This window comes from Scyliorhinus canicula, chromosome 16 (assembly GCF_902713615.1).
Source record: "Scyliorhinus canicula chromosome 16, sScyCan1.1, whole genome shotgun sequence".
NCBI classification, from domain to species: Eukaryota; Metazoa; Chordata; class Chondrichthyes; order Carcharhiniformes; family Scyliorhinidae; genus Scyliorhinus; species Scyliorhinus canicula.
The window spans coordinates 60,172,652-60,200,037 of record NC_052161.1 but is presented as its reverse complement, the minus strand read 5'-3'; the positions used below and the strand labels follow the sequence as shown (position 1 = coordinate 60,200,037).

Genomic DNA, 27,386 nt, shown 5'->3' with positions numbered 1-27,386 from the left:
GCCGAGGAGGGGGCGTGAGTATGAGTTCCGCGGAGGGGGGGGAGAGTGCCGGGGAGGGGGGGGAGAGTGCTGGTGAGGGGGGGAGAGTGCCGGGGTGTGGGGGAGAGTGCCGGGGAGGGGGGGAGAGTGCCGGGGTGTGGGGGAGTGCTGGTGAGGGGGGGAGAGTGCCGGGGTGTGGGGGAGTGTGCCGGGGAGGGGGGGAGAGTGCTGGTGAGGGGGGGAGAGTGCCGGGGTGTGGGGGGAGTGCCGGGGTGTGGGGGAGAGGCTGAAGAGGGGGGGAGAGTGCCGGGGAGGGGGGGAGAGTGCCGGGGAGGGGGGGAGAGTGCTGGGGAGGGGTGGGGAGAGTGCCGGAGTGTGGGGGAGAGTGCCGGGGTGTGGGGGGGAGTGCTGGAGAGGGGGGGAGAGTGCCGGGGTGTGGGGGAGGGTGCCGGGTATGGGGGACAGTGCCGGGGAGGGGGGGGAGAGTGCCGGGTATGGGGGAGAGTGCCGGGGAGGGGGATGAGTGTCGGGTGAAGGGGGACAGTGCTGAGGAGGGGGGGAGAGTACGATGCCGCGGAGGGAGGGGGGAAGAGTGCCGGGGAGGGGGGGAGAGTGCCGGGGAGGGGGGAGAGTGCCGGGGAGGGGGGAAGAGTGCCAGGGAGGGGGGGGAGAGTGCCGGGAGGGGGGAGAGTGCCGGGGAGGGGGGGTGAGTGCCGGGTGAGGGGGACAGTGCTGAGGAGGGGGGGGGGAGAGTACAAGTGCCGGGGAGCGGGGGGGGGGGGGGAGAGTGCCGGGCGGCGGGGGGGGGGGGGGGGGGGAGAGTGCCGCATGGGGGGGGAGAGTGCGAGTGGGAGGGGGTGGAGAGTGCCGGGGAGGGGGGAGAGTGCCTGGGAGGGGGGATAGTGCCAGGGAGGTTGGGGGAGAGTGCGAGTGCCGGGGAGTGGGGGAGAGTGCCGGGGAGGGGGGATAGTACCAGGGAGGTTGGGGGAGAGTGCGAGTGCCGGGGAGGGGGAGGGAGAGTGCCGGGGAGGGGGGGAGAATGCCGGGGAGGGGGGATAGTACCAGGGAGGTTGGGGGAGAGTGCGAGTGCCGGGGAGGGGGAGGGAGAGTGCCGGGGAGGGAGGGAGAGAGCGAGTGCCGGGGATGGGGGAAGAGAGTGCCGGGGAGTGTGGGAGAGTGCTGGGGATGGGGGAAGACTGCCGGGGTTTGGGGGAGAGTGCCGGGGTGTGGGGGAGAGTGCTGGGGAGGGGGGGACTGTGCCGGGGTGTGGGGGAGAGTGCCGAGGTGTGGGGGAGAGTGCTGGGGAGGGGGGGACTGTGCCGGGGAGGGGGGGGAGAGTGCCGGGGAGGTGGGGGAGAGTGCCGGGTATGGGGGAGAGTGCCGGGGAGGGGGGGGAGAGTGCCGGGGAGGGGTGGAGCGTGCCTGGCGGGGGGGTGGGGGTGGAAAGAGTGCCACGGGGAGGGGAGAGTGCGAGTGGGAGGGGTGGAGAGTGCCGAGGAGGGGGGGGTGAGTGCCGGGATGGGGGGGAGTGCCGGGGAGAGTTGGAGGGAGAGTGCCTGGAAGGGGGGGGAGAGTCGGAGAGCGGGAGAGAGTGCGAGTGAAAGCGGGGGGGAGTGTGAGTGGGGGGGGGGGGGGAGTGCTGGAGGGGGGGGGGATGGGAGGTTGTCCGCCGGGCCAGGTGCAATCCTCCCACAGTCGTGCCCATGCAGCCCATGCACCTGGCTGCCCGGGCGGGCGGGGGCGTACGGGTAATGATGGCACGTCGGTGTGCCCTCCCCGTAGGCCGTCATGTTTTCTGATCAGCCAGCGATGTTGGAGACCGTGGCAGCAGCCGCTATTCTACATGTTGCCCTGGAGGAGGAGGAGCGTGACAGAGAGGCGGCGCAGGCAGCTGCAGAGGGGCAGGCGCCCAGGTTGGAGGGCCCCCCGCCCGACAGGACGAGGAGGAGGAGGGGGAGCACGAAGAGGAGGAGCACAGGGAGAGGGTGGAGGACGTCATGGCGCCACAGCGACGGAGATGACCGAGGAGGCCCCATGTGTACCGGCCCTGTTCGTCGTGCCAAGACGTCACGGACCGGGAATTCAGGAGGAGACTCCGGATGAGCCGTGAAACCGTGGCTCACATCTGCCACCTGCTGGCACACCTGGCACCACGTGGCACTGGGGGAGGACACCCTCTCCCCGTCAAGGTTACTGTGGCCCTGAACATTTATGCCATGGGGTCATTCGAGTGGGGACCTGTCCGGCATCTCGCAGACATCGGTGCACCGGTGCATCCGGGCAGTGACAGACGCCCTTTATGTAATTGCGGACCGCTACATTCGGTTCCCTGTGGGCCGGGCAGGCCAGGTAGCCCGGGCAGTGGGCTTCTCTGCCGTGGCCGGTTTTCCCATGGTCCAGGGGGCGATCGATGTGATGCACGTTGCCTTGCGGCCACCTGCAGACAACAGGGCTATGTTCACCAATAGGAAGGGGACGTATTCCATGAACACCCAGGTGGTCTGCGACCACCTCATGATGATCCTGCATTTCTGAGCCCGGTACCCGGGCAGTGTTCACGACTCATACGTGTTGCGTGGTCTTACATCCCCGGCATGTTTGAGGGACGCCACCCCCGGCTGAGGGGCTGGTTGCTGGGCGACAGGGGTTACCCGTTGCGGTGGCGGCTGATGACGCCTATACGGAAGCCACAGAGTGACGCGGATAATCGCTACAATGATGCCCATGCAGCGACAAGGGGTGTGATGGAGAGGGGCTTTGGGCTGCTGAAGATGCGTTTCAGGTGCCAGGACATCTCTGGGGGGGGCCTCCAGTACCCGCCAGATAGGGTTGGCCACATCATTGTGGTGTGCTGTGCCCTGCACAACATCGCCCAGCAAAGGGCGATGTGCCACAGGCAGAGGATGGGGGAGAGGAGGAGCAGGAGGAAGAGGCGCAGACCTCCTCAGATGAGGGAGATGGGGGCAATGGTCAGGGCAGACGGGCTGGACATGGGCGGGTGGCTGCCCACCATTACCAGCTGGGCAGCTTCTGTAGGTGTGAAAGTGATTTTAATTACAAACTGTCCATACACGTGCCCTAGCCCCGAAAGCTCGTCTGTGCCCTTCACCCATGCCAACTTACTCAGTGCCTATTTATTCGGCCTCCTGGGCCCTTTGACTATGCCTGGGTGGTTCCCCAGACGGTACAGCAGAACTGGAGGTGGACTCCTGTGATTCCTGCCCTCTGACTCGGGATCCCTCAGGCGGCTGTTTCCTGGGGTGGCCTAGGTGGGCCAGGCTGCGGCTCGGGTGACTGGGATGGCGAGCTGCCAGCCTGTCCTACCCGCTGCCCACCAGATGCACCTGGAACGGAAGGGGGGGAAGTCTGAGGTGCCGCGGTGTTCCGGAATCTCCCCTACAGGGGTACCGGGGACAGACCCCAGCACCTCCTCCTCCCTCCGGGTGCCCGATGGCCCCCGGGCCTCTTCATGGGTCGGGGGTGTGGACCGACCGGCCATCCGACGCCCCCCCCCCCTGAACCTGGCGCTGCCAGTCCTGGAAGCCCATGATGGCATCGACAACGGTCTGCGGGTTTGCAGCCATGGAGCTCAGGGAGTTGCCCATCCCTGTCTGTGATCGTGCAACGGCGGCCAGCACCTGGGCAATGGCGCCAATGCCCTCAGCCATGGCCTGCTGGGACTGGGCCACGGCCTGCTGGGACTGCGCCATGGCCTGCTGAGACTGGGCCATTGCCTGCCGGGACTGGGCCATGGCCTGCTGGGACTGGGCCATTGCCTGCTGGGACTGCGCCATGGCCTGCTGAGACTGGACTACTGCCTGCTGAGACTGAGCCATTGCCTGCCGGGACTGGGCCATGGCCTGCTGGGACTGGGCCATTGCCTGCTGGGACTGCGCCATGGCCTGCTGAGACTGGACTACTGCCTGCTGAGACTGAGCCATTGCCTGCCGGGACTGGGCCATGGCCTGCTGGGACTGGGCCATTGCCTGCTGGGACTGCGCCATGGCCTGCTGAGACTGGGCTACTGCCTGCTGAGACTGAGCCATTGCCTGCTGAGACTGGGCCATTTAATGCTGGGACAGCGCCATAGCCTGCTGAAACTGGGCCATTGCCTGCTGGGACTGGGCCATGGCCTGCTGGGACTGGGCCATTGCCTGTTGAGACTGGGCCACGGCCTGCTGAGACTGGGCCACGGCCTGTAGAGACTGGGCCATTGCCTGCTGAGACTGCGCCATGGCCTGCTGGGACTGCGCCATGGCCTGCTGGGACTGAGCCATGGCCTGCTGAGACTGAGCCATGGCCTGCTGAGACTGAGCCATAGCCTGCTGAGACTGGGCCACGGCCTGTAGAGACTGCGCCATTGCCTGCTGGGACTGCGCCATGGCCTGCTGGGACTGCGCCATGGCCTGCTGGGACTGAGCCATGGCCTGCTGAGACTGAGCCATGGCCTGCTGAGACTGGGCCACGACGTTGAGTGCCTCTGCCATCTGCCGCTGGCTCTGGCTCATGGCTTCCTGTGAGAGGGAAACCAAGTCCTGGGCCACGGGCGCCACCTGCACAGAAAGCCCCAGGCCTCGCATTCTGCTCCTCACGTCTGACACTGTCGCGCCCATTGCCACCAACGCGGACGCCACCTGTGCGGTTTTGGCCTGGGTGGCACGCATGACCGACACCACTCCCAGCTCCTGGATGCAGGAGGACTCCTCCACCTGCGTCTGCAGCCGCCGCAAGCCAGCCATAATCCTCTTCCTTCGTCCCAGGTTTGGTGGCTACACGGGTCTATGGGTGGACTCGGATGGTTTGATGGAGAGTTGGTGAAACTGACAAGTTACAGGACATCGAGACTCCCAGTGACAGAGGCTGAGATCTGAATGAACGCTCTGGACGGGAGTCCGATCGTCTGTCAGCAAATCCTCACAGCAACAGAATCAAGGTTGATTTATCTGAAGAGTCTGCAGTGATTGTAGGAAACCTACGCAGTCAGGGAGAGAAGGTGCAGTCTCCACACAGACAGTGACCCAGGCTGGGAATGGAAACTGGGACCCTGGCGCTGTGAAGTAACAGTGCTAACCACTGTGCTACCATGCTGGCCTTGAAACTCTGTTTTTAATCTTTTTTAAATTTGATTTCTGCAGCAAAAGGCTGAGTTTCCAAATGCTCTCATTACACACCCAACAAAATATATCTGGCGTTAAAATCGGGCCCATGTAATGTTTATTATTATAGAATCAGTTCCTAAAATTCATAGCAATCATTGTGCTCTCTCCAAATTGTCTGAATAAATCCCTGATCCCAAAATCATCTTCTTTGTTTCTTTCAACACACCGGAATAGGTCAAAGGAAAAGGAAATAATATATGCTATTTGGAATGAAATTGCGACAGAAAAGAAATGAAATTAGAATTAGAATTAGAACAGTACAGCACAGAACAGGCCCTTCGGCCCTCGATGTTGTGCCGAGCAATGATCACCCTACTAAAACTCACGTATCGACCCTATACCAGTAACCCAACAACCCCCATTAACCTTATTTTTTAGGACACTATGGGCAATTTAGCCTGGCCAATCCACCTAACCCGCACATCTTTGGACTGTGGGAGGAAACCGGAGCACCCGGAGGAAACCCACGCACACACGGGGAGGACGTGCAGACTCCACACAGACAGTGACCCAGCCGGGAATCGAACCTGGGACCCTGGAGCTGTGAAGCATTGATGCTAACCACCATGCCACCGTGCTGCCCCGATTATTCCCCACCAAACATCTTGAGATATCAGAGAATATCTTTCAAATCTGTTCACTCGGAATTTCATTGTTATCCCAGATGGAAAAGCTTGATTCAGGGAGAGCGCATAACTATTCTTCGTTGCTAAGTTCAATCTCCAAAACCTTTTCAAAGCATTCCTGCCCATCCACCATATGGATGATCCCACGAATGCAAAAAGCCTGGATATCTCTTCGGTTCTCGCAAAGCCGATTCTTACCTGTCTTCTCCAAGTAGTAGCGACACCTTTCTCGTGCCTTTGAAGCATGTTTGATTTTAAATCCTTCCAGATAACATTTGCTGGCATTTAATTCAGATTTTTTGTGACGAAATTCAAATTTCCCAGCCTCAAGATATATTTCTTGCTTAATTTCCAAGGTAATATATTCCAAATTCAATAAATTTTTGTAGCTGGCTTCTGCTTTGTCACGGTCTTTATCTATTGTGCAGATTTCTGCTAATGCTAGTTTTGCCATGATAAATGATGGCTTGAGCCTGAATGCTTCATCAAAATGGTGCTTGCATTGATTAATCAATGTAACTTTTCGTTGAAGTTTAAGATTGCGACTGCTTTTGCTGTCAGATTTGATCAGCGGGATTAGTTTTATTTTGTAACACAGACCTATTTGATGATGGAAGAAGGCAGAGTTTGGGATAATTTTCAATCCTTTCTCCAAAAGCTCCAAAGCTTTTTCCACTTCTCCAGCTCTTCTGTAAAATTTTGCTACATAGCGTATCATGTATAGTTGATCAGGGGACTTCTGCAATGCTTGTTCAACTAATCTGAGTGCTTCCTCATTTTGATTGAGGTCTTGCAGTTTTAGAGCCAGCAGCACCATGGCTACAGTGTGACCTGGGTCAAGCTCCAGAACACGTTTCAACTGTATCACTAATTCACTGAATTTCCCATTCTCTGGCTTCCCAGAATACTCTTCCAGACGCATCAGGGCAGTTGCAAAGCCAAAGTTCCATTCAACGTTATCCGTATCTTCTTCCAGGGTCCTTTGAAAACATTCCATTGCCTCTTTATGGTATTTAGCTGCAGAACTCAGCAGTGACCAACCCTTCTCCCCGTATACTTCAGGTATCATTGCTGTGTACCCAGAGGCACCAGGAAATTGTTGACAGATCCTCCCCAGTGTGTCGAGGGAGGACTGGGCCTCTGTCAGTTTTCCCATTTGAAAATATACCCAGGCATAGTTTCCATAGGTGACAATGATTCTTTTATCAAATTCATCTTCATGATTCTCCCTCAGAATCTTTTCAGCTTCCTTTAAGTTTTGAATCGCAGTTCAAATCCTCACAGTTTTCTTGCAAATAGTTTGTAAGAGCTGGCTTGATATTTCTCATCAAGCTGCACTGAATCTTGCAATATTTGCTTCATCCTGTCCAGATCAATGTTTTCTTTATGTGGAATCCACGTGAAGTGGCGTTGAAGCTGATTGAGCTTCACTTTCAACAAATTCGTGTTTGATACTTCAAGAGAAAAATATCTTTCACAACCTACTTTTTCAAAAATCATACCTTGAATATTTAGCAATTTTAATTCTTGGAATTAATTCTAACACTATCACACTTGGTGACAGATTAAGGATATTTAACAATACTAAATATGTCCGTCTGTAGGAGTAAGTCATCTACATACTGCATATATGTCAAACTCAAGGCCCGCGGGCCAAATCCGGCCCGCGGTGGAATTATCTTTGGCCCGCGAGATAATATCTAATTACTTTTTTAAAAAATTTAGATTAGCCAATTATTTTTTCCAATTAAGGGGAAATTTAGCGTGGCCAATCCACCCACTCTGCACATTTTTGGGTTGTGGGGGCGAAACCCACGAAGACACGGGGAGAACGTGCAAACTCAACACGGACAGTGACCCAGAGCCGGGATCGAACCTGGGACTTCAGCGCCGTGAGGCGGTTGTGCTAACCACTAGGCCACCGTGCTGCCCTAATAATATCTAATTACTATTAAAGCTGGCCCCAGCAATTGAAGCGCCTATGGCGTATGATATGGCTGATGCCGAGTTTATTCAGGTATAGTGGGAATCACAAAGTGTTGGCCTGTGGAAAAATGTTTTCATTAGAAATTACTCTGGAAAAGCTCCAGATAAAGCAATAAGAAATAAGTGCAACTAATTTTTTTTATTTATTTAATATTTAATGTTGTTTTTATAGGCAATAACCTAAGCTTTATTAGTTCCAGGTTCAATAAGTTCATTTCAATAAGTTTTGCAAAAAAACATTGAACCAGTCCGGCCCTCGACTTGTCCCGATTTTTAAATTTTGGCCCACGGTGTATTTGAGTTTGACACCCCTGACATACTGTATGAGGCATTTGGGGCGGGTAAATTTGGAAAGTCCGTTGGCCAATTGACGGTGGAAAATGGAGGGGGAGTTGTGGAATCCTTGCGGGAGGCATGTCCACGTATACTGCTGCCCTTGAAATGTGAACGCAAACTTATACTGACAGGTTTTGTCTCGCGGGGTGGACCAAAAGTCATTGCTAATGTCCAGCACTGTGAAGTACTTTGCCTGTACTCCCTGCTTGAGCATTGTCTCGGGACCCATAGCAACGGTGGGGGCTGTTAAAGGGGTGACCGTGTTAAGTTCTTGGTAGTCGATTGTCAGTCGCCAAGAACTATCGGGTTTGTTCACGGGCCAGATTGGGGTATTATTTGTTGAGGCTACCGGCCGAATTACTCTTTGACCTAATAAGTAATTGATGATTATTGAAATCTCACCCTCGGCTTACTGTGGGAAACCATATTGCTTCTGTGGCATAGGATCGCAGACCTGAAATTGTGACCATTCCTGGGATCTTCCCACAATCGTGCTTGTGTTGGGCGAAAGAAGCTTTATGTTTTCTGAGGACCTCTCTAATTGTCTGGTCTGTACTAATTGTTTGCGGATCAAACCAATAGTCTCCTACTGAGCAAATCCTATGTTCATAGTCCCCTACTGTGAGCGTAGCGGGGGCTCTCACTGTTTTGGCAATTTTCCACACATCTATTCACGGGATCAAAGGAAAGGTTATGGGAGCTCATAAAATCGATTCCTACAATGTGCTCGGCTGTTTGGGACAAGACGACTAAAACAATGGGCTGTCTGGTGCTTATGGTTTCTAACTGAATATCTATGGGGGCTGTGATGTATCTCTGCTGTACGTGTCTGGTAAATCCACTTAGGGTGATGGTGTCTGTGGTGGGCCATTTGTCACGCTGGAACATTGTGGGAGGAGTTTAAAGTGGTGCAGGACCCTCGTGTGTCCCAAAGAAATTCGACTGGATGTCCCTGGAATGTGCCTGTGACTACTGGTCTGCCTGATTTGTCCCAGAGTGTGTCGCAGACACAAGTTGGGGAGTCCAAACATCTGTGGTGTTGATTGCTGAATTATCTGAACTGGTGCTAACATTATGTATGGGCCTAACATTGTTCCTCGGTGGGGGACCTGGTTGTTGGTGGCGCTGTTGGTTCGGGGGGTTTTGTCGCCATTCGCGGGAGTAATGTCCCATGTGTCCACAATTATAGCAACTTTGTGATGCCTGTGCTCTGGGGCGCTGTTCTTCATGTCTACCCTCATTTATCCGTGCTGGGTCCTGGTTAGTCCTGACTGGGTGCATGTTTGTTTCTACCTGTTCCTGATCTGCCTTCCTGTGTAGGGATTAGTCCCAAGCTCTGGAGAGATGCTTTAAAATCCAAACTTCATTGTGTATGGAGTCTGCGGGGTTGCAATTCACACAAGTTTTTTGACCTGCTTCACTGGTGTGGGAGACTAAAGTGCAGGGCCCATTTAGTTTGTGTTGTTGTTATCTAAGTGTTGTGGTGGTATGATCCAGAAAGCCTTTGACAAGGTGCCACACAAAAGGTTGCTGCATAAGATAAAGATGCATGGCATTAAGGGTAAAGTAGTAGCATGGATAGAGGATTGGTTAATTAATAGAAAGCAAAGAGTTGGGATAAATGGGTGTTTCTCTGGTTGGCAGTCAGTGGCTAGTGGTGTCCCTCAGGGATCCGTGTTGGGCCCACAATTGTTCACAATTTACATTGATGATTTGGAGTTGGGGACCAAGGGCAATGTGTCCAAGTTTGCAGATGACACTAAGATGAGTGGTAAAGCGAAAAGTTCAGAGGATACTGGAAGTCTGCAGAGGGATTTGGATAGGTTAAGTGAATGGGCTCGGGTCTGGCAGATGGAATACAATGTTGACAAATGTGAGGTTATCCATTTTGGTAGGAATAACAGCAAATGGGATTATTATTTAAACGATAAAATATTAAAGCATGCCGCTGTTCAGAGAGACTTGGGTGTGCTAGTGCATGAGTCACAGAAGGTTGGTTTACAAGTGCAACAGGTGATTAAGAAGGCAAATGGAATTTTGTCCATCATTGCTAGAGGGATGGAGTTTAAGACTAGGGAGGTTATGTTGCAATTGTATAAGGTGTTAGTGCGGCCACACCTGGAGTATTGTGTTGAGTTTTGGTCTCCTTACTTGAGAAACGACGTACTGGCGCTGGAGGGTGTGCAGAGGAGATTCACTAGGTTAATCCCAGAGCTGAAGGGGTTGGATTATGAGGAGAGGTTGAGTAACTGGGACTGTACTCGTTGGAATTTAGAAGGATGAGGGGGGATCTTATAGAAACATTTAAAATTATGAAGGGAATAGATAGGATAGATGCGGGCAGGTTGTTTCCACTGGCGGGTGACAGCAGAACTAGGGGGCATAGCCTCAAAATAAGGGGAAGTAGATTTAGAACTGAGTTTAGGAGGAACGTCTTCACCCAAAGGGTTGTGAATCTATGGAATTCCTTGCCCAGTGAAGCAGTTGAGGCTCCTTCATTACATGTTTTTAAGGTAAAGATAGATAGTTTTTTGAAGAATAAAGGGATTAACGGTTATGGTGTTCGGGCCGGAAAGTGGAGCTGAGTCCACAAAAGATCAGCCATGATCTAATTGAATGGCGGAGCAGGCTCGAGGGGCCAGATGGCCTACTCCTGCTCCTATTTCTTATGTTCTTATGTTCTTATGATTAGCATAGCTGCCTGCCATTGGTGCAGAACACCAGCTTACCATTGGCCCTGGTCGGTCATGTGCCTCTCGACAGGTTGGTTGAGACCAGTCATGTGACGGCTCCCCAATTGGTCAAGAGGCTGAGTTAACCCTGCCTCCAGGGTGAGGTATAAATACCCAGTACTCCCGGCGGTCGTCCTTATACTGTAATCGACCGCAGGGCTAACATCTAGCTGATTGAAGCCATACTTTTGTTCAGCAACTCGTCTCGCGTTCAATTGATGGTACATCAATTTAATCAGCTTGGAATTTGAAGATGGAGCTCCGGATCAAGCCCGAATGTCTCCGCATCAGCCCGCAAACTCCGAACGCACCGGAAATCTTCAAGCATTGGCTGGCGTGTTTCGATAGCTACCTGGCGACCGCAAGCAGCCCCCCCACCATGGCACAGAAGCTTCATATTCTCCATTCCAGCATGGGCATGGCGGCCTATGCGATGATAGGGGAAGAAAAGGAATACAACGTGGCCATGGATAAGCTAAAAGGACAGTTTCTTAAGCCGGTAAACCGAGTGTTCGCCCGACATCTGCTGGCTACCAGACAACAGTTCCCCGGTGAGTCCTTAGACGATTTTTACCGGGCCCTCGCTGTCCTGGGGAGGAATTGCGCCTGCCTCCAAGTTTCAGCCACTGAGCACATGGAACTTTTGATCAGAGATGCTTACGTGGCTGGGATGCAGTCTGCCGTTATCCGCCAGCGGATGCTGGAAAAAGACGACCTCAGCCTGACTGAGGCACGAACTCTCTCCACCTCCCTGGAGGTCGTCGACTTAAATGCCCGCACCTATGTCCCCAGCTGTGCAGCAGCGCCCTGGGCCTCCTGGCACGCTTCCCCGCCTCCATCCGCCGCTCCCGACCCCCCCTCAGGCCTGCACAGCGGGACGCCCCAACAACTCCGCGGGGCCCCGCTGCTATTTCTGTGGGCTTGCCAAACACCCTCGCGCGTGCTGCCCGGCCCGCTCCGCCCTTTGTAAGAGCTGCAGGAAGAAGGGCCATTTTTCGTCGGTCTGCCAGGCCAAATCGGTCGCTGCTGTGCTGCGCAGCGACCGGGGAAGGAAGGGGTCATTGAGGCCAGCAACAGTCCCTGGCGAGCCCAAGTGCTGGTGGTCCGGACTGGGGAGAACAACCGGATGGTCATCGACTACAGCCAGATCATCAACAGGTTTACGCAGCTGGATGCGTATCCTCTCCCCCGTATTTCCGCCATGGTAAACGAGATTGCGAAATACAAAGTCTTCTCCATGGTGGTCCTCAAGTCCGCTTATCACCAGCTCCCCATCCGCGCGAGTGACCGCAAGTACACCGCGTTTGAGGCAGATGGCCGCCTCTACCACTTCCCAAGGTTCCATTTGGTGTCACAAATGCGGTCTCGGTCTTCCAATGGGAGATGGACCGAATGGTCGACAAGTACGGATTACGGGCTACCTTCCCGTACCTCAATAATGTCACTATCTGCGGCCACGACCAGCAGGACCATGACATCAACCTACGAAAATTCCTCCAAACCGCAAAACTCCTTAACCTAACTTACAATAAGGATAAGTGCGTGTTTAGCACCGACCGTCTAGCCATCCTCGGCTACGTAGTGCGTAACGGAGTGATAGGCCCCGACCCCGAACGCATGCGCCCCCTGATGGAACTCCCTCTCCCCAATACCCTCAAACCCCTTAAAAGCTGCCTGGGTTTCTTCGCTTACTGCGCCCAATGGGTTCCCAATTACGACGACAAGGCCCGTCCCCTCATTCAAACTACGACCTTCCCGCCATCGTCAGAGCCCTGCCAGGCCTTTAGTCGCATCAAAGCGGACATCGCAAAGGCCACGATGCGCGCCATTGACGAGTCCCTCCCCTTCCAGATCGAGAGCGACGCATCAGAAGTAGCTCTGGCGGCCACCCTGAACCAAGCGGGCAGACCCGTGGCCTTCTTCTCCAGAACCCTCCAGGCTTCCGAACTCCGCCACGCCTCAGTGGAAAAGGAAGCCCAGGCCATAGTCGAAGCTGTGCGACATTGGAGGCACTATTTGGCCGGCAGGAAGTTTACCGTCCTCACAGACCAACGGTCAGTGGCCTTCATGTTCGATAATGCACAGAGGGGCAAGATTAAGAACAACAAGATCTTGCGGTGGCGGATCGAGTTGTCCACGTACAACTACGATATCTTGTAGCGTCCTGGGAAGCTCAATGAGCCTCCTGATGCCCTGTCCCGCGGTACCTTGCCCAGCGCGCAGATAGACCGCCTCCGCTCCCTCCACGCGGACCTCTGCCATCCAGGGGTGACCCCTTTCTATCATTTCATAAAGACCCGCAACCTGCCATACTCCATCGTGGAAGTCAGGACAGTAACCCGTGACTGCCACATCTGCGCAAAGTGCAAACCGCATTTTTACCGCCCCGAGCGCACGCATCTGATCAAAGCATCCCGCCCCTTCGAACGTCTCAGCATTGACATCAAGGGGCCCCTTCCCTGTAGCAACCGCAACATTTACTACCTGACGGTGATCGATGAATACTCCCGCTTCCCCTTCGCCATTCCCTGTCCCCGACATGACCACATCAACCGTCATTAAGGCCTTCCTCTCCATCTTCTCCCTGTTCGGCTACCCCGCGTACATACACAGCGATCGAGGGTCCTCCTTTATGAGCGACGAGCTGCGTCAATTCCTGCTCAGCAGGGGCATTGCCTCTAGCAGGATGACCAGCTATAACCCCCGGGGTAACGGACAGGTCGAGCGGGAGAATGGTACCATCTGGAAGACCATCCTACTGGCCCTCCGGTCCAGAGATCTCCCTATTTCCCGATGGCAAGGGGTTATCCGCGTGCCCTACATTCTATCCGCTCCCTCCTCTGTACCACAACTAATCAGACACCTCATGAACGTCTTCTTGTTTTCCCCAGGAAGTCGTCCTCCGGATCCCCTCTCCCGACGTGGCTGGCCGCCCCCAGACCCATCTTGCTCCGGAAGCATGTGCGGGTGCACAAGTCCGACCCGTTGGTGGAACAAGTCCAGTTACTCCATGCTAACCCGCAGTATGCGTACGTGGAGTACCCCAACGGTCGGCAGGACACGGTCTCCCTCCGGGACCTGGCACCCGCCGGCTTGCGGCCTCCCCCCGCTTCACCACAGACCCCCACCTGTCCCTTTTCCCCCAGAGCCCCACCCAGGCCATCCCTCCCCCATCCATGGCGTCTTCCCCACCAGCCCGGGTTACGGAGACAGTTCAAGGACCATCGCTCCCGGAGTCCAGGACATCAGCTGAACCACCACCATCGGCTGAACCAGCGTCACCAACTCCACTGTGGCGGTCTGCCAGGACGTCACGGGCAACGAAAAGGCTGATCGAGTCCATTTAACTTTCAACACCACCATGGACCTTGTATGGACACTATGTACTGTTGCTAAATGTCTGGGCCAGTGGGAAGCCAAGGATACATTTTTGTTTTTTTCCTTCTTTCCTTACTACTCATACCACCAGTTCTCCAGTTCTCCCCCCCCCCCCCCCCCCCAGCTCTCGTTGACACCCCCCCCCCCCCCCCCCCGGCTTCTTTCTCCGCAACGGGTGAATGTGATGGTATGATTAGCATAGCTGCCTGCCATTGGTGCAGAACATCGGCTTACCGTTGGCCCTGGTCGGTCATGTGCCTCTCGACCGGTTGGTTGAGACCAGTCATGTGACGGCTCCCCGATTGGTCGAGAGGCTGAGTTAACCCCGCCTCCAGGGCGGGGTATAAATACCCTGTACTCCCGGCGGTCATCCTTATACTGTAATCGACCGCAGGGCTAACATCTAGCTGATTAAAGCCATACTTTTGTCCAGCAACTCGTCTCGCGTTCAATTGATGGTACATCAAGTGTGCGTGGTTCATATCCCCAAATACTGCTTTAAAATAGATCCAAAGGTGACCTGCAAATGCGGTCGGTAGCTCTCCCTTCTTTTGCCAACAACAGTTCAAACCTTCTTCGGGGTCTCCCTTGATGTACTCGATAGCATCTAAAATGGCCGTTTTCATCTCCTGTAGGGTTCCTCCTCCTACATTCTGGGGTTCTGGCAAAGCTGAGCTGATGGACTGGTCAAGGCTCATTACCACAAGTTTAACTTCCTCCCTTTTGTCTAGACTGTACATAACCTTTTGCTGGCGTACACTCTCAAAGCAATTATGTGGGTCTCCGGTGGGTTCGAATGGATCAATTTTAGCGCAGGCATCTGTCAATTGGATGATGGAGAATGGTGTAAACGCAATCAGGCTCCTCCCGATCCGATGCCTTGCGCTGTGTGGTGACCGGATTCATGGTGGTGGGTGCTGCCTGTGCAGTCGGTGGTGTGGGTGCTTTCCTTTTCGGGGCGTGGGGGGCTTTATTGTGATTTTCTGTGTCCTCCACATATCTCTGGGCGGTTTCATTTAGTTGTTGCCAATGGAGGCACCTTCCTCATCTAAATTTTGTCCAAAGGTATCTCTAAATCCGTTTTGCACTGAAAGCATTGACTGCAACGTCTCTATTTGTTGTCTACATTTCATGTGGTCTACTGTGCTCTCTCTTTGTTCTGTAGTGGAGCTTTGGGGCACTCGTAAAGCTGCCTTTAAATCTGCGCATTGTCTCGTTAACTGTGCTACCTTCTGTTCTGTCTCTTCTCGTATCAAAACTGCGCGCTGTGTATCTTGGTAGGCTTTATCGCACTGGATCTGAATGCTGCTCAGGTGAACTCTGCAAGATTGGTGTGCCGGTTTGACATCAGCCATCTCTTTATCTTTAACGGCCAACTGATCCCAGAGTTGCTCAATAATCTTTTCGCTTTCACTATTATTTCCCTCATTCTTCTCTTCTTTCTCAACCAGCTGCCTGCAGAGCGTCCTCACGACCTCCTCTGTGCCTCGCAACTGTGCCAAACAGGACACTATTGCCATCGGCTTTCGCACTTTCGCTGCATTTTTCTTATGCACCTCGGTTAGGTTGTCCCACCAAGTTTGTCCTGTGCTTCCTGGACCTGACTCTTCATTTGAACAAAACTCAGACCAAAGCAGCCATCCTTTCCCCTTTAAATACTTCCTCAACTCTTCTTCCCATATGGGGCATTGCTTTGTTCTGTTGGTCGCTGCGATCTCGGGTTCCTGTGGGTTCATTAAACGTTCCATCGCTTTTGTGGCCATTGCTTCTAATATCTCTTGCTTCTACTTTTAATCTCTCGTTTCCTACCGTTAATCTCTGTTTCCTATCGTTAATTTGGGACAGGGGGACAAGGCGGCGATTTGAACTGCGGATTTTTTTCAAGCTCTTTTTCCGGTTCACAATTCCCTCGATAGTTTTGACACAATCTAACGAGTTTACCTTACATCCCTGTTAGTACGCATGCAGGTTAGGACACACTTCTGAAATTCGGTGATTTGTTTGATATGGGCTTGCACTTGTGGTTCTTTCTCTTTCACGCAACTGGATTTCAAAGTTTTTAGCTTCGCTCGGAGTGACAAAATCATTTCTAAACAGAGTCCCGTCAGATGTCGCCAATAATGTTACCAATTCAACATCAATAATGTTGCCAACTAATAATGATGTTCTTTAGAGTCGCCAGGTATCAAATTATACCACCACAAGTCTTTGCCGGATATCGATCAAACAACCACACAACAAGTTAGTCAGTTTAAGTTCAAAGATGGTTTATTTACACACAAGGATTACTTCGACATGGAACACAAAACACTACAAGTTAAACTACACCTAACAACTACAATAACCTATACTTAACTTCAGGGCAACCGGCTCTATGCAGATGGACAAAGCCTTTGTCCGGATCCTGAGTGCCTGGGTGGAAGAAGTGGCTCTGCTTGAGCTGGGCTCATCTGTCTGGTAGTGATGTCTGGCCGTTATGCTGCACTTGGGTTGGCATAGGCCAGATCCAAGAGAGACCGAGCACATGGCTGTGTCTCTTCTTAACCCTCTGGGATTTCACGCTCTTTGGGGCGGTCCTTAACTTGGACCCAATAATTCGACAGGTTTCGATCACTGCCTTCGATTTTGTCCAAAAAAGGGGCGGGTGCCTTGATGGCTGGGCGTGTCCTTAGCGGTCATTGACCTTGGCTGTTTGGGCTCCCTGAGTAAGGGGAGTGGCGCCGATTAGTCTGTATTTGTATCGGTTACCTGAGTACAGTTCTTTTGTTCTTGGAAAATGGGCCATTAGAATGCAAACGAGCGGGGGTTCCGATCGCGTCTAGCTATCTGGGTTGCAAATCCACACACAAGCTCTGAGTCTGTGTGAGTCATGGGTTGGCCATAATTCCCAAGACCCTTTGCAGGTGGCTGTCATAATATGCACTCGGGCACATAATGTGATATAGTCAGGAAGTGACAGACACCCAGTACAGCCAACCAACACACGGGACAGAACACAACCAATCACCAGGCAGAACACGAGAGGGTGGTTTCCCACTATGAAACACACAAGGCATCAGCACTCTAGCTCTTTCCATAGTGGCAACTGTAGTGACAATCAGGGTGTATATATCAGTTAGCACCTTCTACACGTGGCTCAGGGCTAGTCTGGTCTAGATAGTTACAGTAAGCATGCTTAGATTAGTTGAGTGTCAAAACCACAGTGAACTGTGTGCACTGTTTAACAGGTTCAATAAAGCGTATTGAACGAACCTCAAAGTTTGGAGTTTACATTTCAGTACTACTGCATCTAGTTGCAGTCCGTGTTACCCCAGGGTGATTAACACGACAGAAGCCATCTGAGATGGCGACAGGACTTGCCCCATCCATTCTGCACAATGGCTTTGTAACTCTAAAGAACAGGAACTGCAGAAGGTTTTCAACACCAGCATCTACTGACCAGCTGAGTGACTCAGGAGACAAATTCAGATTCAAGATAGTCAATTGAATCCTGCAGTCCAATGTATTCTCTGTTGCGCTGGGAATTACAATTCTGACTGATTTAGTCAGTTTATCAAGATGAGCTGCCCACAGTTTTCCATTAGTTAATAATTTCAGATAGCCTTGATCCATAATATCTGCCAGAGGTTATTGATAAAATATTTGATTCCACATTGTGAGATTTTAGAATTGAAGTTTATCTTTGTATTTTCTGTAAAATCTGCAGGAAAGTAAAGCTACAATATTATAAATAGATCTGCCTTTTGTGTCTAATTTCTTCTGACAATCACCCGTCTCGGTGTGGCAGTATACACATATCTGTATGACACACGGTGACAAATAAGCCCACTCTCGTGTTTTAACACGCGTGTCATTTCTACTATTGTATTTCGGAAAATAAGCTCCTTGTTTGCTAGTCTACATGTCTCATCATCTAACACATGGAATGCCAAAGAAATTTACCTCATAACGCTGATCGAAAGCCAAATTCCTTCTTCAACTTTCGCTCCACCAGCGAGTTGTCGATGAACAGTGCTCGATGTGCGTTCATTTCCAGATTATTTATATCCTCAGTATGAGAATCGAAACTGAATTTAACCATCATTGTTTTACTCCAGGGAAAGGGGTGCCAAAACAAGAGTTATTTTTAATGTCCCAGATCTCCTGGGATCTGCCTGGATCTTATTGACAACATGGACCTGCACATTAACACAGAAACAATCAACAAGCCCAACTGGTTTGATTAATCTCACCTTTGCCTCTTTACCACATTCCCCATTTTCTCACCACGAATCCACTAGGAGGAGATGCTTCAATGACTTTTCAAGGATAAATTGATCCCGGTGTCGGTAACACCAACATCTGGAATTCTAGTCAGGCTGCTCAGTCACTGGAATGGGGCTGGGGTAGCACACCCTACCCATCCTGCCTGAGCCCTGGCACCATCCCCAATCCCAGGGTCAGGGATATCAGTGTGAAGGGGGTGGACACTTTCAGAATACCCACCCCACCACGCCCCTCGCTAAGACCAAAGATCTGGGTTCCTGATCCTTTGTTACCCAGTCCAGCTGGTTGTATTCAAAAACTAAACATACTAAATAATTTTCACACGGTGAGAAGGGCAGGGAACACAAAACCAGAAATATTAAATTGTCAGCAAGGACACTTGCAGCCCCAGACTGGTGAGCTTGAGGTATTGTCAGGGCCACGAACAAGGAATCAGAGTGACTTTCATTAAAACAAGAAAAATCAACAAGTCCCCTGTACAAAGTTTACTGCACCGTCTCACATTTGTCCCTTCTAACCATCATAGCAGCAAAATATGTCAGTCCCATAGGACCTTATGTGAACACTGCTACAAGTGTAGGGCAGCAGAGTAGCTTCACAGCGCCAGAGTCCCAGGTTCGATTCCACGCTGGGTCACTGTCTGTGCGGAGTCTGCACGTTCTCCCCGTGTCTGCGTGGGTTTCCTCCGGGTGCTCCGGTTTCCTCCCACAGTCCAAAGACGTGCAGGTTAGGTGGATTGGCCATGCTAAATTGCCCTTAGTGTCCAAAATAAAGGTTAGGAGGGGTTATTGGGTTACGGGGATAGGGAGGAAGTAAGGGCTTAAGTAGGTTGGTGCAGAATGGCCTCCTTCTACACTGTATGTTCTATGTTATAAGTCACACCTTGCAGTGTGCAGTGTATGTTCACCCCATCTCAATGAGCACTATGGGCGCGATTCTCCGCTCCCCATGCCGGGTGGGAGAATCGTGGGAGGGCCGGGCGACTCACGACACGCCCCCCCCTGGCACCCCCCGCAATTCTCCCACCCCTGGCTCGGAAGAATCGCTGCTCGCCATTTTTCACGGTGACCGCCGATTCTCCGGCCCGAATGGGCCGAGCGGCCTGCCGTTCGCGACCGGTTCACGACGGTGGCATCCACACCCGGTCGCTGCCGTCGTGAACATGGTGCCAAAAGCTGGATTGAAGCTTGTGGGGGCGGAGAGGGGAGGGAGCACCACGGCCGTGCTCGGGAGGGGACGGGCCCGTGATCGGTGCCCTCCGATCGTCGGGCCGGCGTCTCAAAGGGACGCACTCTTTCCCCTCCGCCGCCCCGCAAGATCAAGCCATCACGTCTTGCGGGGCAGCGGAGGGGAAGACGGCAACCGAGCATGCGCGGGTTTGAACTGTCAGCCGTCGTGACATCAGCCGTGCATGCGTGGGTTGGAGCCGGCCAACCTGCGCATGCACGGCTGACGTCACATAGGCGCCGCTGTTGCGTCACTCTCGGCGCGCCGCCCGGCGGCCAAGAGTTACGGAGCGCCGCTCCTAGCCCCCCGGGTGGGGGTGAATAAGGTGAGAGTTCACGATGGCCTTCCCGATTTTTTGTGGGAGTGGAGAATTTCGCCCTATATCTCCCACATGGTACAATGTTTTTTTTTAAGTTTAGTTTTGATCAATGATCAACACATGTGCCTTTGGCAAAGCTTAGAGTACAGAATATGGGGCGAAATTCTCTGCAGACCGTCGTAACGCCGATTTCCGGCGAGAAAAATAGGCAAGGGTAAGTTTCCAAATCCCCTCATGACACACCCAAAAAAATCAATCGAGTTAAAATTAGGCCCATGTGATGTTTATTATTATAGAAACAGTTCCTAAAATCCACAATGACTGTGTTCTGTTCAATTGACTCAATCACTGTATTCCCAAAAATTCTTCTTGTTTTGTTTCTTTCAACATCCAGTATAAGATCAAAAATATGGAAGCAATATATCATTTGTTTAGTTTATCAATGTAGTTAATAATCCTGAATAAAGCACAGAGGTTTCTAATATCTGAAGTAGGATTATCATTTGAAAATGATTACATGAATAAAATGTTCATTTAGAAGAAAATGCTGCCAGGAAAGTAAATGACCAAGTTCCCGGCCAAACCATTTTATATGTCCTAGAATGTGAATGAATCTTTCAGATATGTTAGGTGGGAAATTCATTGTTCGCCTGGACAGAAATGTTTAATTCAGGGAGAGCGCGTAACTATTCAGCATTGCCATGTTCAATCTCCAAGATCTTTTCAAAGCATTCCTCCCCATCCAACATATGTATGATCCCACAAATGCAGAAAGCCACAATGTCTTTTGGGTTCTTGGCTATCTTCTCCAATTTGATGCGACAATCGTACCGTGCGTATGAGTCATGTTTGATTTTAAATCCTTCCAGAAAATATTTGATGGCATTTGATTTGGAGTGTTTGTAATTCAGTTCAAATAACCCAACCTGGAAACATATTTGTTGCTTATTTTCTGGACATGTATTTTCCAATTCCAGGAGTTTACTGAAGATCTCCTTTGCTTCACGATATTCTCCATTTATGGAACAGATGTGTGCATAACCTAGATCTGCAAGAATAAATGATGGCTTGAGCTCAAGTGCTTTTTTAAAACAATCTTTACAATCGTTGATTAATTTATCCATTTTGCCAGAACCTTTGCTGCCTTGAGATTTTTTCAATGTCTGTATTTTGTTTTTATAACACACACCTTTCTGGTGGTATAAGAAGGCAGATTTGGGGGTAATTTTTAATGCTTTGTCCAACAGCTCCAGGGCTTTTTCGATATTTTTAGCCTTTCTGTAAAATTTTGCTGCATAACGGAGCACATAGGGAAGAACAGGGGACTTCTCCAGCGCTTGTTTAACGAATGTGTCTGCTTCCTCATATTGATTGAACTCTTGGTATTTTAGAGCCAACTGCACCATTGCTTCAGTGTCATTGGGATCGAGCTTGAGCACACGTCTCCATTGCCTCAGTGATTGACTTGAGTCAACACTCTCAGTGGCACCAGAAAGATCTTCCAGACGAGACAGGACAATCGCATACCCAACGTTCCAGTCAGTGTTATTTGGATCTTCCTCCAGAGCCGTTTCAAAACAATCCATTGCCTCTTTATAGTATTGAACGCCAGAGTTCAACAGTGTCCAACCCTTCTCCCCGTATACTGCAGGTATCATTGCTGTGTACCGAGAGGCATCAGGAAATTGTTTACAGATCCTCTCCAGTTTGTCGAGGTAGGACTGAGCCTCTGTCAGTTGTCCCATGTGATAATATACCCAGGCATAGTTTCCATAGGTGATGATGATTCTTTCATCAAATTCATTTTTATGATTCTCACTGTGTATTATTTCAGCTTCCTTTAAGTTTTGAATCGCTTCCTCATACATTCCTTGCAGATAGTTTACAAAAGCGAGTCGGTTATAAGACGTGGCTTTATATTGCATATCAAGATGTATTGAATCTTCTGACCTTTGCTTCATATCGTCCAGGTCAATGTTTTCTCTCTGTGGAGCCCACGTGAAGTGACATTGAAGCTGATCGAGCTCCACTTTCAACAAATCTTTCTGTGTATCACCGCAAGAGAAAATAATCTTTCATGATCCATGTTACCTACAATTGTAACTTGCTAATGATGAACTTTTTTTCTTTGGAATTAATTTTAACCCGGGCCTTGGTTAACACTAGATGACAAAGTAAGGATAATTAGCAATTTACAGTGCAATATGGTATTATGGCATTTAATTTATATTCCAGTACTGGATCCTACTGGTGACTCTGAACACTGAAATTACAAGAGAATGATTGTTTTGTTTTTTTAACATTTTTTTTCACATTCCTTTTTCGCATTTTCTCTCAAATTTACACCCAATAATAAACAATAATCAGTAATGAATGTACGTCAATCCCCATATCAATAACAACGATCCCATCCTCCCACCAAACCCCAAACATTAGCCCGCATGTAAACATAACAAATGACAAAAAAGAATCAGGAATCACCCATAGTCACCATTAACAAATACAATCCCTCTCCCCCCAACCCTCCCAGCACCCCCTGTCCCCCCTAATGTTCGATGTGATTCAATTCTCGAAAGTGCATAATGAATAACGCCCATGAATTGTAGAACTCCTCCATCCTTCCCCTCAGTTCAAATTTGACCTTTTCAAGCGTCAAGAATACCAGCAGGTCCCCCCGCCATGCCAAGCACAGGGGGGAGAGGTTGATCATCATCCTAACAGGATCTGCCTTCGGGCGATCAACGAGGTGAAGGCAACAACATCTGCCTCCGCTCCCATTTTCAACCTCGGCTGGTCCGACACCCCGGATATGGCCTCCAGAGGGCCCGGGCCCAGTTTCATGTGCATCACTTTCGAGATTACCCTCCTTCCAGTAATCCTCCAGCTTTGGACAGGACCAAAACATATGAACGTGGTTTGCGGGTCCCTCTCCCCCCGTAATGTTCACACACATCTTCAACCTCCTCAAAGAGCCGGTTCATACTCGCCCTTGTGAGGTGTGCTCTATATACCACCTTGAGCTGTATCAACCCCAATGTCGCACACGAGGTGGAGGCATTCACTCTCCGGAGCACCTCACACCAGAACCCTCCTCCATACCCTCTCCCAACTCTTCCTCCCACTTGACCTTGATTCCTTCTAGCAGCACCTTCTCCACCTCCAAAGTAGCCCCGTAAACCGCCGATACTAACCCCTTCAGTCCCCCGTCATCAGCATCTCCTCCAGCAATGTGAAAGCCGGCTCTACAGGGAGCTCTGTATCTCCTTTCGGCAAAGTCTCGAACCTGCATATATGTAAATATTTCCCCCTGCTCCAGCCTATACTTCGCTCCCAGCTCCTTCAATCCCGCAAAACGATCCCCAAAAAACAAATCTTTTAGTGTCCTAATTCCTTTCTCCTCCCATCTCCAAAAATTTCCATCCCACTTCCCTGGGTCAAATCTCTGGTTGCCCCCGAATCGGCATTTCCCTTGACCCTGCCCCAAACCCGAAGTGCTGTCGAAAGTGCCTCCAAATTCTCAACAAAGCTATTACTACCGGACTCCCTGAGTATCTACCAGCGGCCACCGGGAGCGACGCTGTCGCTAGCTCCTTCAATCCCGACCAGCTACTCAAACTCTCCTCCATTCTGATCCATTGGGTATTAACCCCTCTGACCCAGCTCCGTATCTTCTCTCGCCACCCAGTAATAATAGATCAGGTTCAGAACACCCAAACCCCCTGTCTGCCTTCCTCTCTGTAGTAGCACCTTTTTAATTCTGGCTCGCTTCCCTCCCCATACGAGGTAATCATCCCTTCAATCTCTCTAAAAAAACTCCTTTGGCAGGAAAATCGACAGGCATTGAAAAATAAACAGGAATTGCAGCAGCACATTCATTTTAACTTCCTGTACCCGACCCGCCAGTGACAGAGACCATCCCACCTTGCCAGACAAGGGAATTATTGTTAATGACACTTGTAAAATGCAGGTTTGTCCAAGGTAAGGCCTGAAGGTTTATTGTGGCCCATGAAGCCTCTTTACGGAGTTCTCAAAATTCCTATCTACCAGCAGAGATCCACTGAAAAATGTTGGTTGGAGCTGCTCCTCCAATCAGAAGTTGTTTTTCTCCCGTCTTTGTTGCTGATAGGCTGACTGGTGAACGTATCAGTGGCAGGGGAGAAGCAGCCTCCGATGGTAGAACAGCAAACAGTTTTCTGAAGGCTGGTGTGTGAGAGAAGGGAAGGTATCTCGGGGTTAGAGCCCTGGGAGCCAGGTATGGTGAGGCCAGGGATGGTAAAGTCCAATCAGGCCCAGGGAGGTGGAAATCTTGTCATATTTGCAGGACCATGAATATGATCAACTGGGTGTATGGGAAAGATTGATTGAGTGACTTGAGTGAATGAGTCAATGAGTGAGTAACTGAGTGAGTGTTTGGGAGTGAATGAGCGACTGAGCGTGTGTATATATATGTGGCATTGGGTAGCTGAGCATGTTTGTGTGTGAGAGTGATGACTGTGTGTGTGAGTGTGTGTGGGAGTGACTGTGTGTGAGAATGAGTGACTGTGTGTGGGAGTGAGTAACTGTGTGTGACTGTGTGTGGGATTGAGGTGTGTGAGTTAGTGTTGGAGTGAGTGACTGTGTGAATGACTGTGTGTGAGTGAGTGACTGTGTGTGATTGAATAACTGTGTGTGTGAGTAACTGTGTAATTAAATGTATCAGTGAGTAACTGAACAAGCATGTATGTGGGAGTGATTGATTGTGTGTGTATATGTAGCAGTAATTGAGCATGGTATTGCATGTGGGAGTGAGTGACTGTGTGTGTGTTTGTGTGTATATGTGGCAGTGGTTAACTGAGCATGTGTGTGTATGTGGGAGTGAGTGACTGTGTGTGTGGGCATATGGATGGGATAGTGGGTAAGCGAGTAACTGTGTGTGTTAGTGAGTGATTGGGAGTGAGGGAGTGTGTCTGTGGGGGTGGGAGTGAGTGACTGGGGTTAAGTGACCCCAAGATCCCGGGCGAGATTCTCCGCACTCACGACGGGTCGGAGAATAGCGGGCGGCGCAAATATTTACAGCGACGCTGGTCCGACGCCCTCCCGCTATTCTCCGAACCCCGCACAAACTCCAAGTTGCCATTCCCGCCAAACGCCTCGAACGCGCCCCTGACACGACCAGAATCGCTAATTTTTGGTCCCCCGCTATTCTCCGGCCCGGATGGGCCAAAGTCCCGACGTCATCACGCACTGTTTACACGGCGTCAAACACACCTGCTTTTTAAGTTCGTCAACCAGTCGTGCTGGCTGACGACAGATTCGAGGAGGTAAGAGCACCGCTCAGCGCACCGCTGGAGTCTGGCCACAACGGGGAAGGCATCCCTGAGAACGGGAGTGGGGTCCAGAGCGGGGGGGAGTGGAGGAGACTGAGGGAGGAGTGGGCGAGATGGAGGGGGGTGGGGGAGACGGAGGGGGGCAGTGGGGGAGATGGAGGGGGGAGTGGGGGAGACTGAGGGGGGAGTGGGGGAGACTGAGGGGGGAGTGGGGGAGATGGAGGGGGGAGTGGGGGAGACGGAGGGGGGAGTGGGGGAGATGGAGGGGGGAGATGGAGGGGGGGAGTGGGAGTGGGGGGGGGGTGTTAGGGAGAGAGTGAGCGAGTGAGCCGTCCAACCCCGTAACAAAATGTCTGCCACCATGCCATGGTGTGCCGGTCACGAGGACACGGCCGCTGGTTGCCCTGTGGCTTACGGCCGCAGGCCACTGACGCACCGGTGAGGAGGACATAGTTAACTGCCCGTGGATGCAGAAAGTGACCAGGGGTTAGGCTGCCCGCGTATCAGCAGCGCGTCCAGGCCACCGGGACACACAGGTATCCCGTGGCAGGCAGCTGCCGAGGTGTCGACTAACCTCCGTCTAACATGTCCGTCTAACATGTACCGTTTCTCTGCCCCCACCACCCTTCTGTAGGTTAGCACAATGTCTGTGAACAGAACGGCTATGTTCTGCGCAGTGGTTGGGGCCGCTGCACTGCATTTGGAGATGCAGCAGCATCCACAGCCACAACCCGCAGTAGCTGCAGGGCCAGCTGCAGCAGCAGAGGGAAGGGCCGAGGAGTGGCCAGTCGTCGAGCAGCATGGGGAGGAGGAGGAGGAGGAGGAGGAGGAAGAGGAAGAGGAGAGAGTGAGGGTGCAGCCACAGCGCCAGAGGCGACGACCAAGGCCGAGGGTGTACCGTGTCCGGGTCTCTTTCCTAACAATGACGGACATCACCTGCAGGAGGAGACTCCGGCTGAGTAGGCGGACAGTGATACATATTTGTCACCTCGTGGTGCACCTGGCCCCACGTGGAACGGGGGGAGGACACGCGATCCCGGTTGCCATCAAGGTGACGGTCGCTCTTAACTTCTATGCTACCGGCTCCTTCCAGTCTCCGAGCGGGGACCTCTCCGGTATCTCCCAGTCATCGGTGCACAGGTGCATCCGGGATGTGACCGACGCCCTCTATGCCATCGCGGACCGCTACATCACCTTTCCCGAGGACCAAGCAAGTCAAGACTCACGAGCTCGAAGATTTGCCAGAGTGGCCGGGATACCGATGGTGCAGGGGGCAATCGATTGTGTTCACGTCCCCATGCGCCCACCTGCAGGGGACAGGGACGTGTTCACAAACAGGAGGGGGACATACTCCATGAATATCCAGGTGGTATGCGACCCCCACATGAGGATCATGAATGTCTGTGCAAGGTTCCCAGGGAGTGTGCATGACTCCTACATACTGGCGCAGTCGTTCATCCCTGCGATGTTTGAGGGACGTCCCCCCCCGGCTGAGGGGCTGGTTGCTAGGCGACAGGGGTTATCCGCTGAGGTCTTGGCTGATGACGCCTATACGGAGGCCTCAGACCAATGCGGAAACCCGATACAACGAGGCCCATGCAGCAACCAGGTGTGTGGTGGAACGCTGCTTTGGCCTCCTGAAGATGAGATTCAGGTGCCTAGACCGCTCCGGAGAAGCCCTGCAGTACCAGGCCGAAAGGGTCGCTCGCATTGTTGTGGTCTGCTGTGCGCTGCACAACATCGCGATGCAGAGGGGAGATGACCTGCTGCAGGAGGCGGAGGGAGAAGCCAGTGGCAATGGTGCCAGCACAGAGGAGGAGAAGGAGGAGGAGGAGAAGGTGGAGGAGGAGGAGGAGGAGGCTGGTGGAGTGGTGGACGCAGCACGCAGACACGACCCAGGTGCTGGTGATGTCCAGGAAGCGGCACGACGGACCCGGCGAGGACGGCGGGCACGTGAAGCCTTGGTGCCAGCACGGTTCACGCGTTACATGTGACGTCCCCGCTGAACACCAAACCACCATCTGCATCGCTAGTCATGCAGAGGGTCAACACACAACTGCCACCACCACAAC

General features: G+C 52.1%; 2 protein-coding genes across 2 annotated transcripts in view; one reads left to right on the top strand and one right to left on the bottom strand.

The window, feature by feature from the left end:
* Positions 1 to 27,386, top strand: part of LOC119950988 (interferon-induced protein with tetratricopeptide repeats 5-like) — a 999,792-nt gene that overhangs the window by 445,285 nt on the left and 527,121 nt on the right. The window lies entirely within an intron of this gene.
* Positions 5,737 to 6,868, bottom strand: LOC119950967 (interferon-induced protein with tetratricopeptide repeats 1B-like). The gene has a single exon (XM_038773997.1). It carries the CDS (start codon positions 6,831 to 6,833, stop codon positions 5,835 to 5,837), a length of 999 nt encoding a protein of 332 aa, XP_038629925.1. The 5' UTR covers positions 6,834 to 6,868; the 3' UTR covers positions 5,737 to 5,834.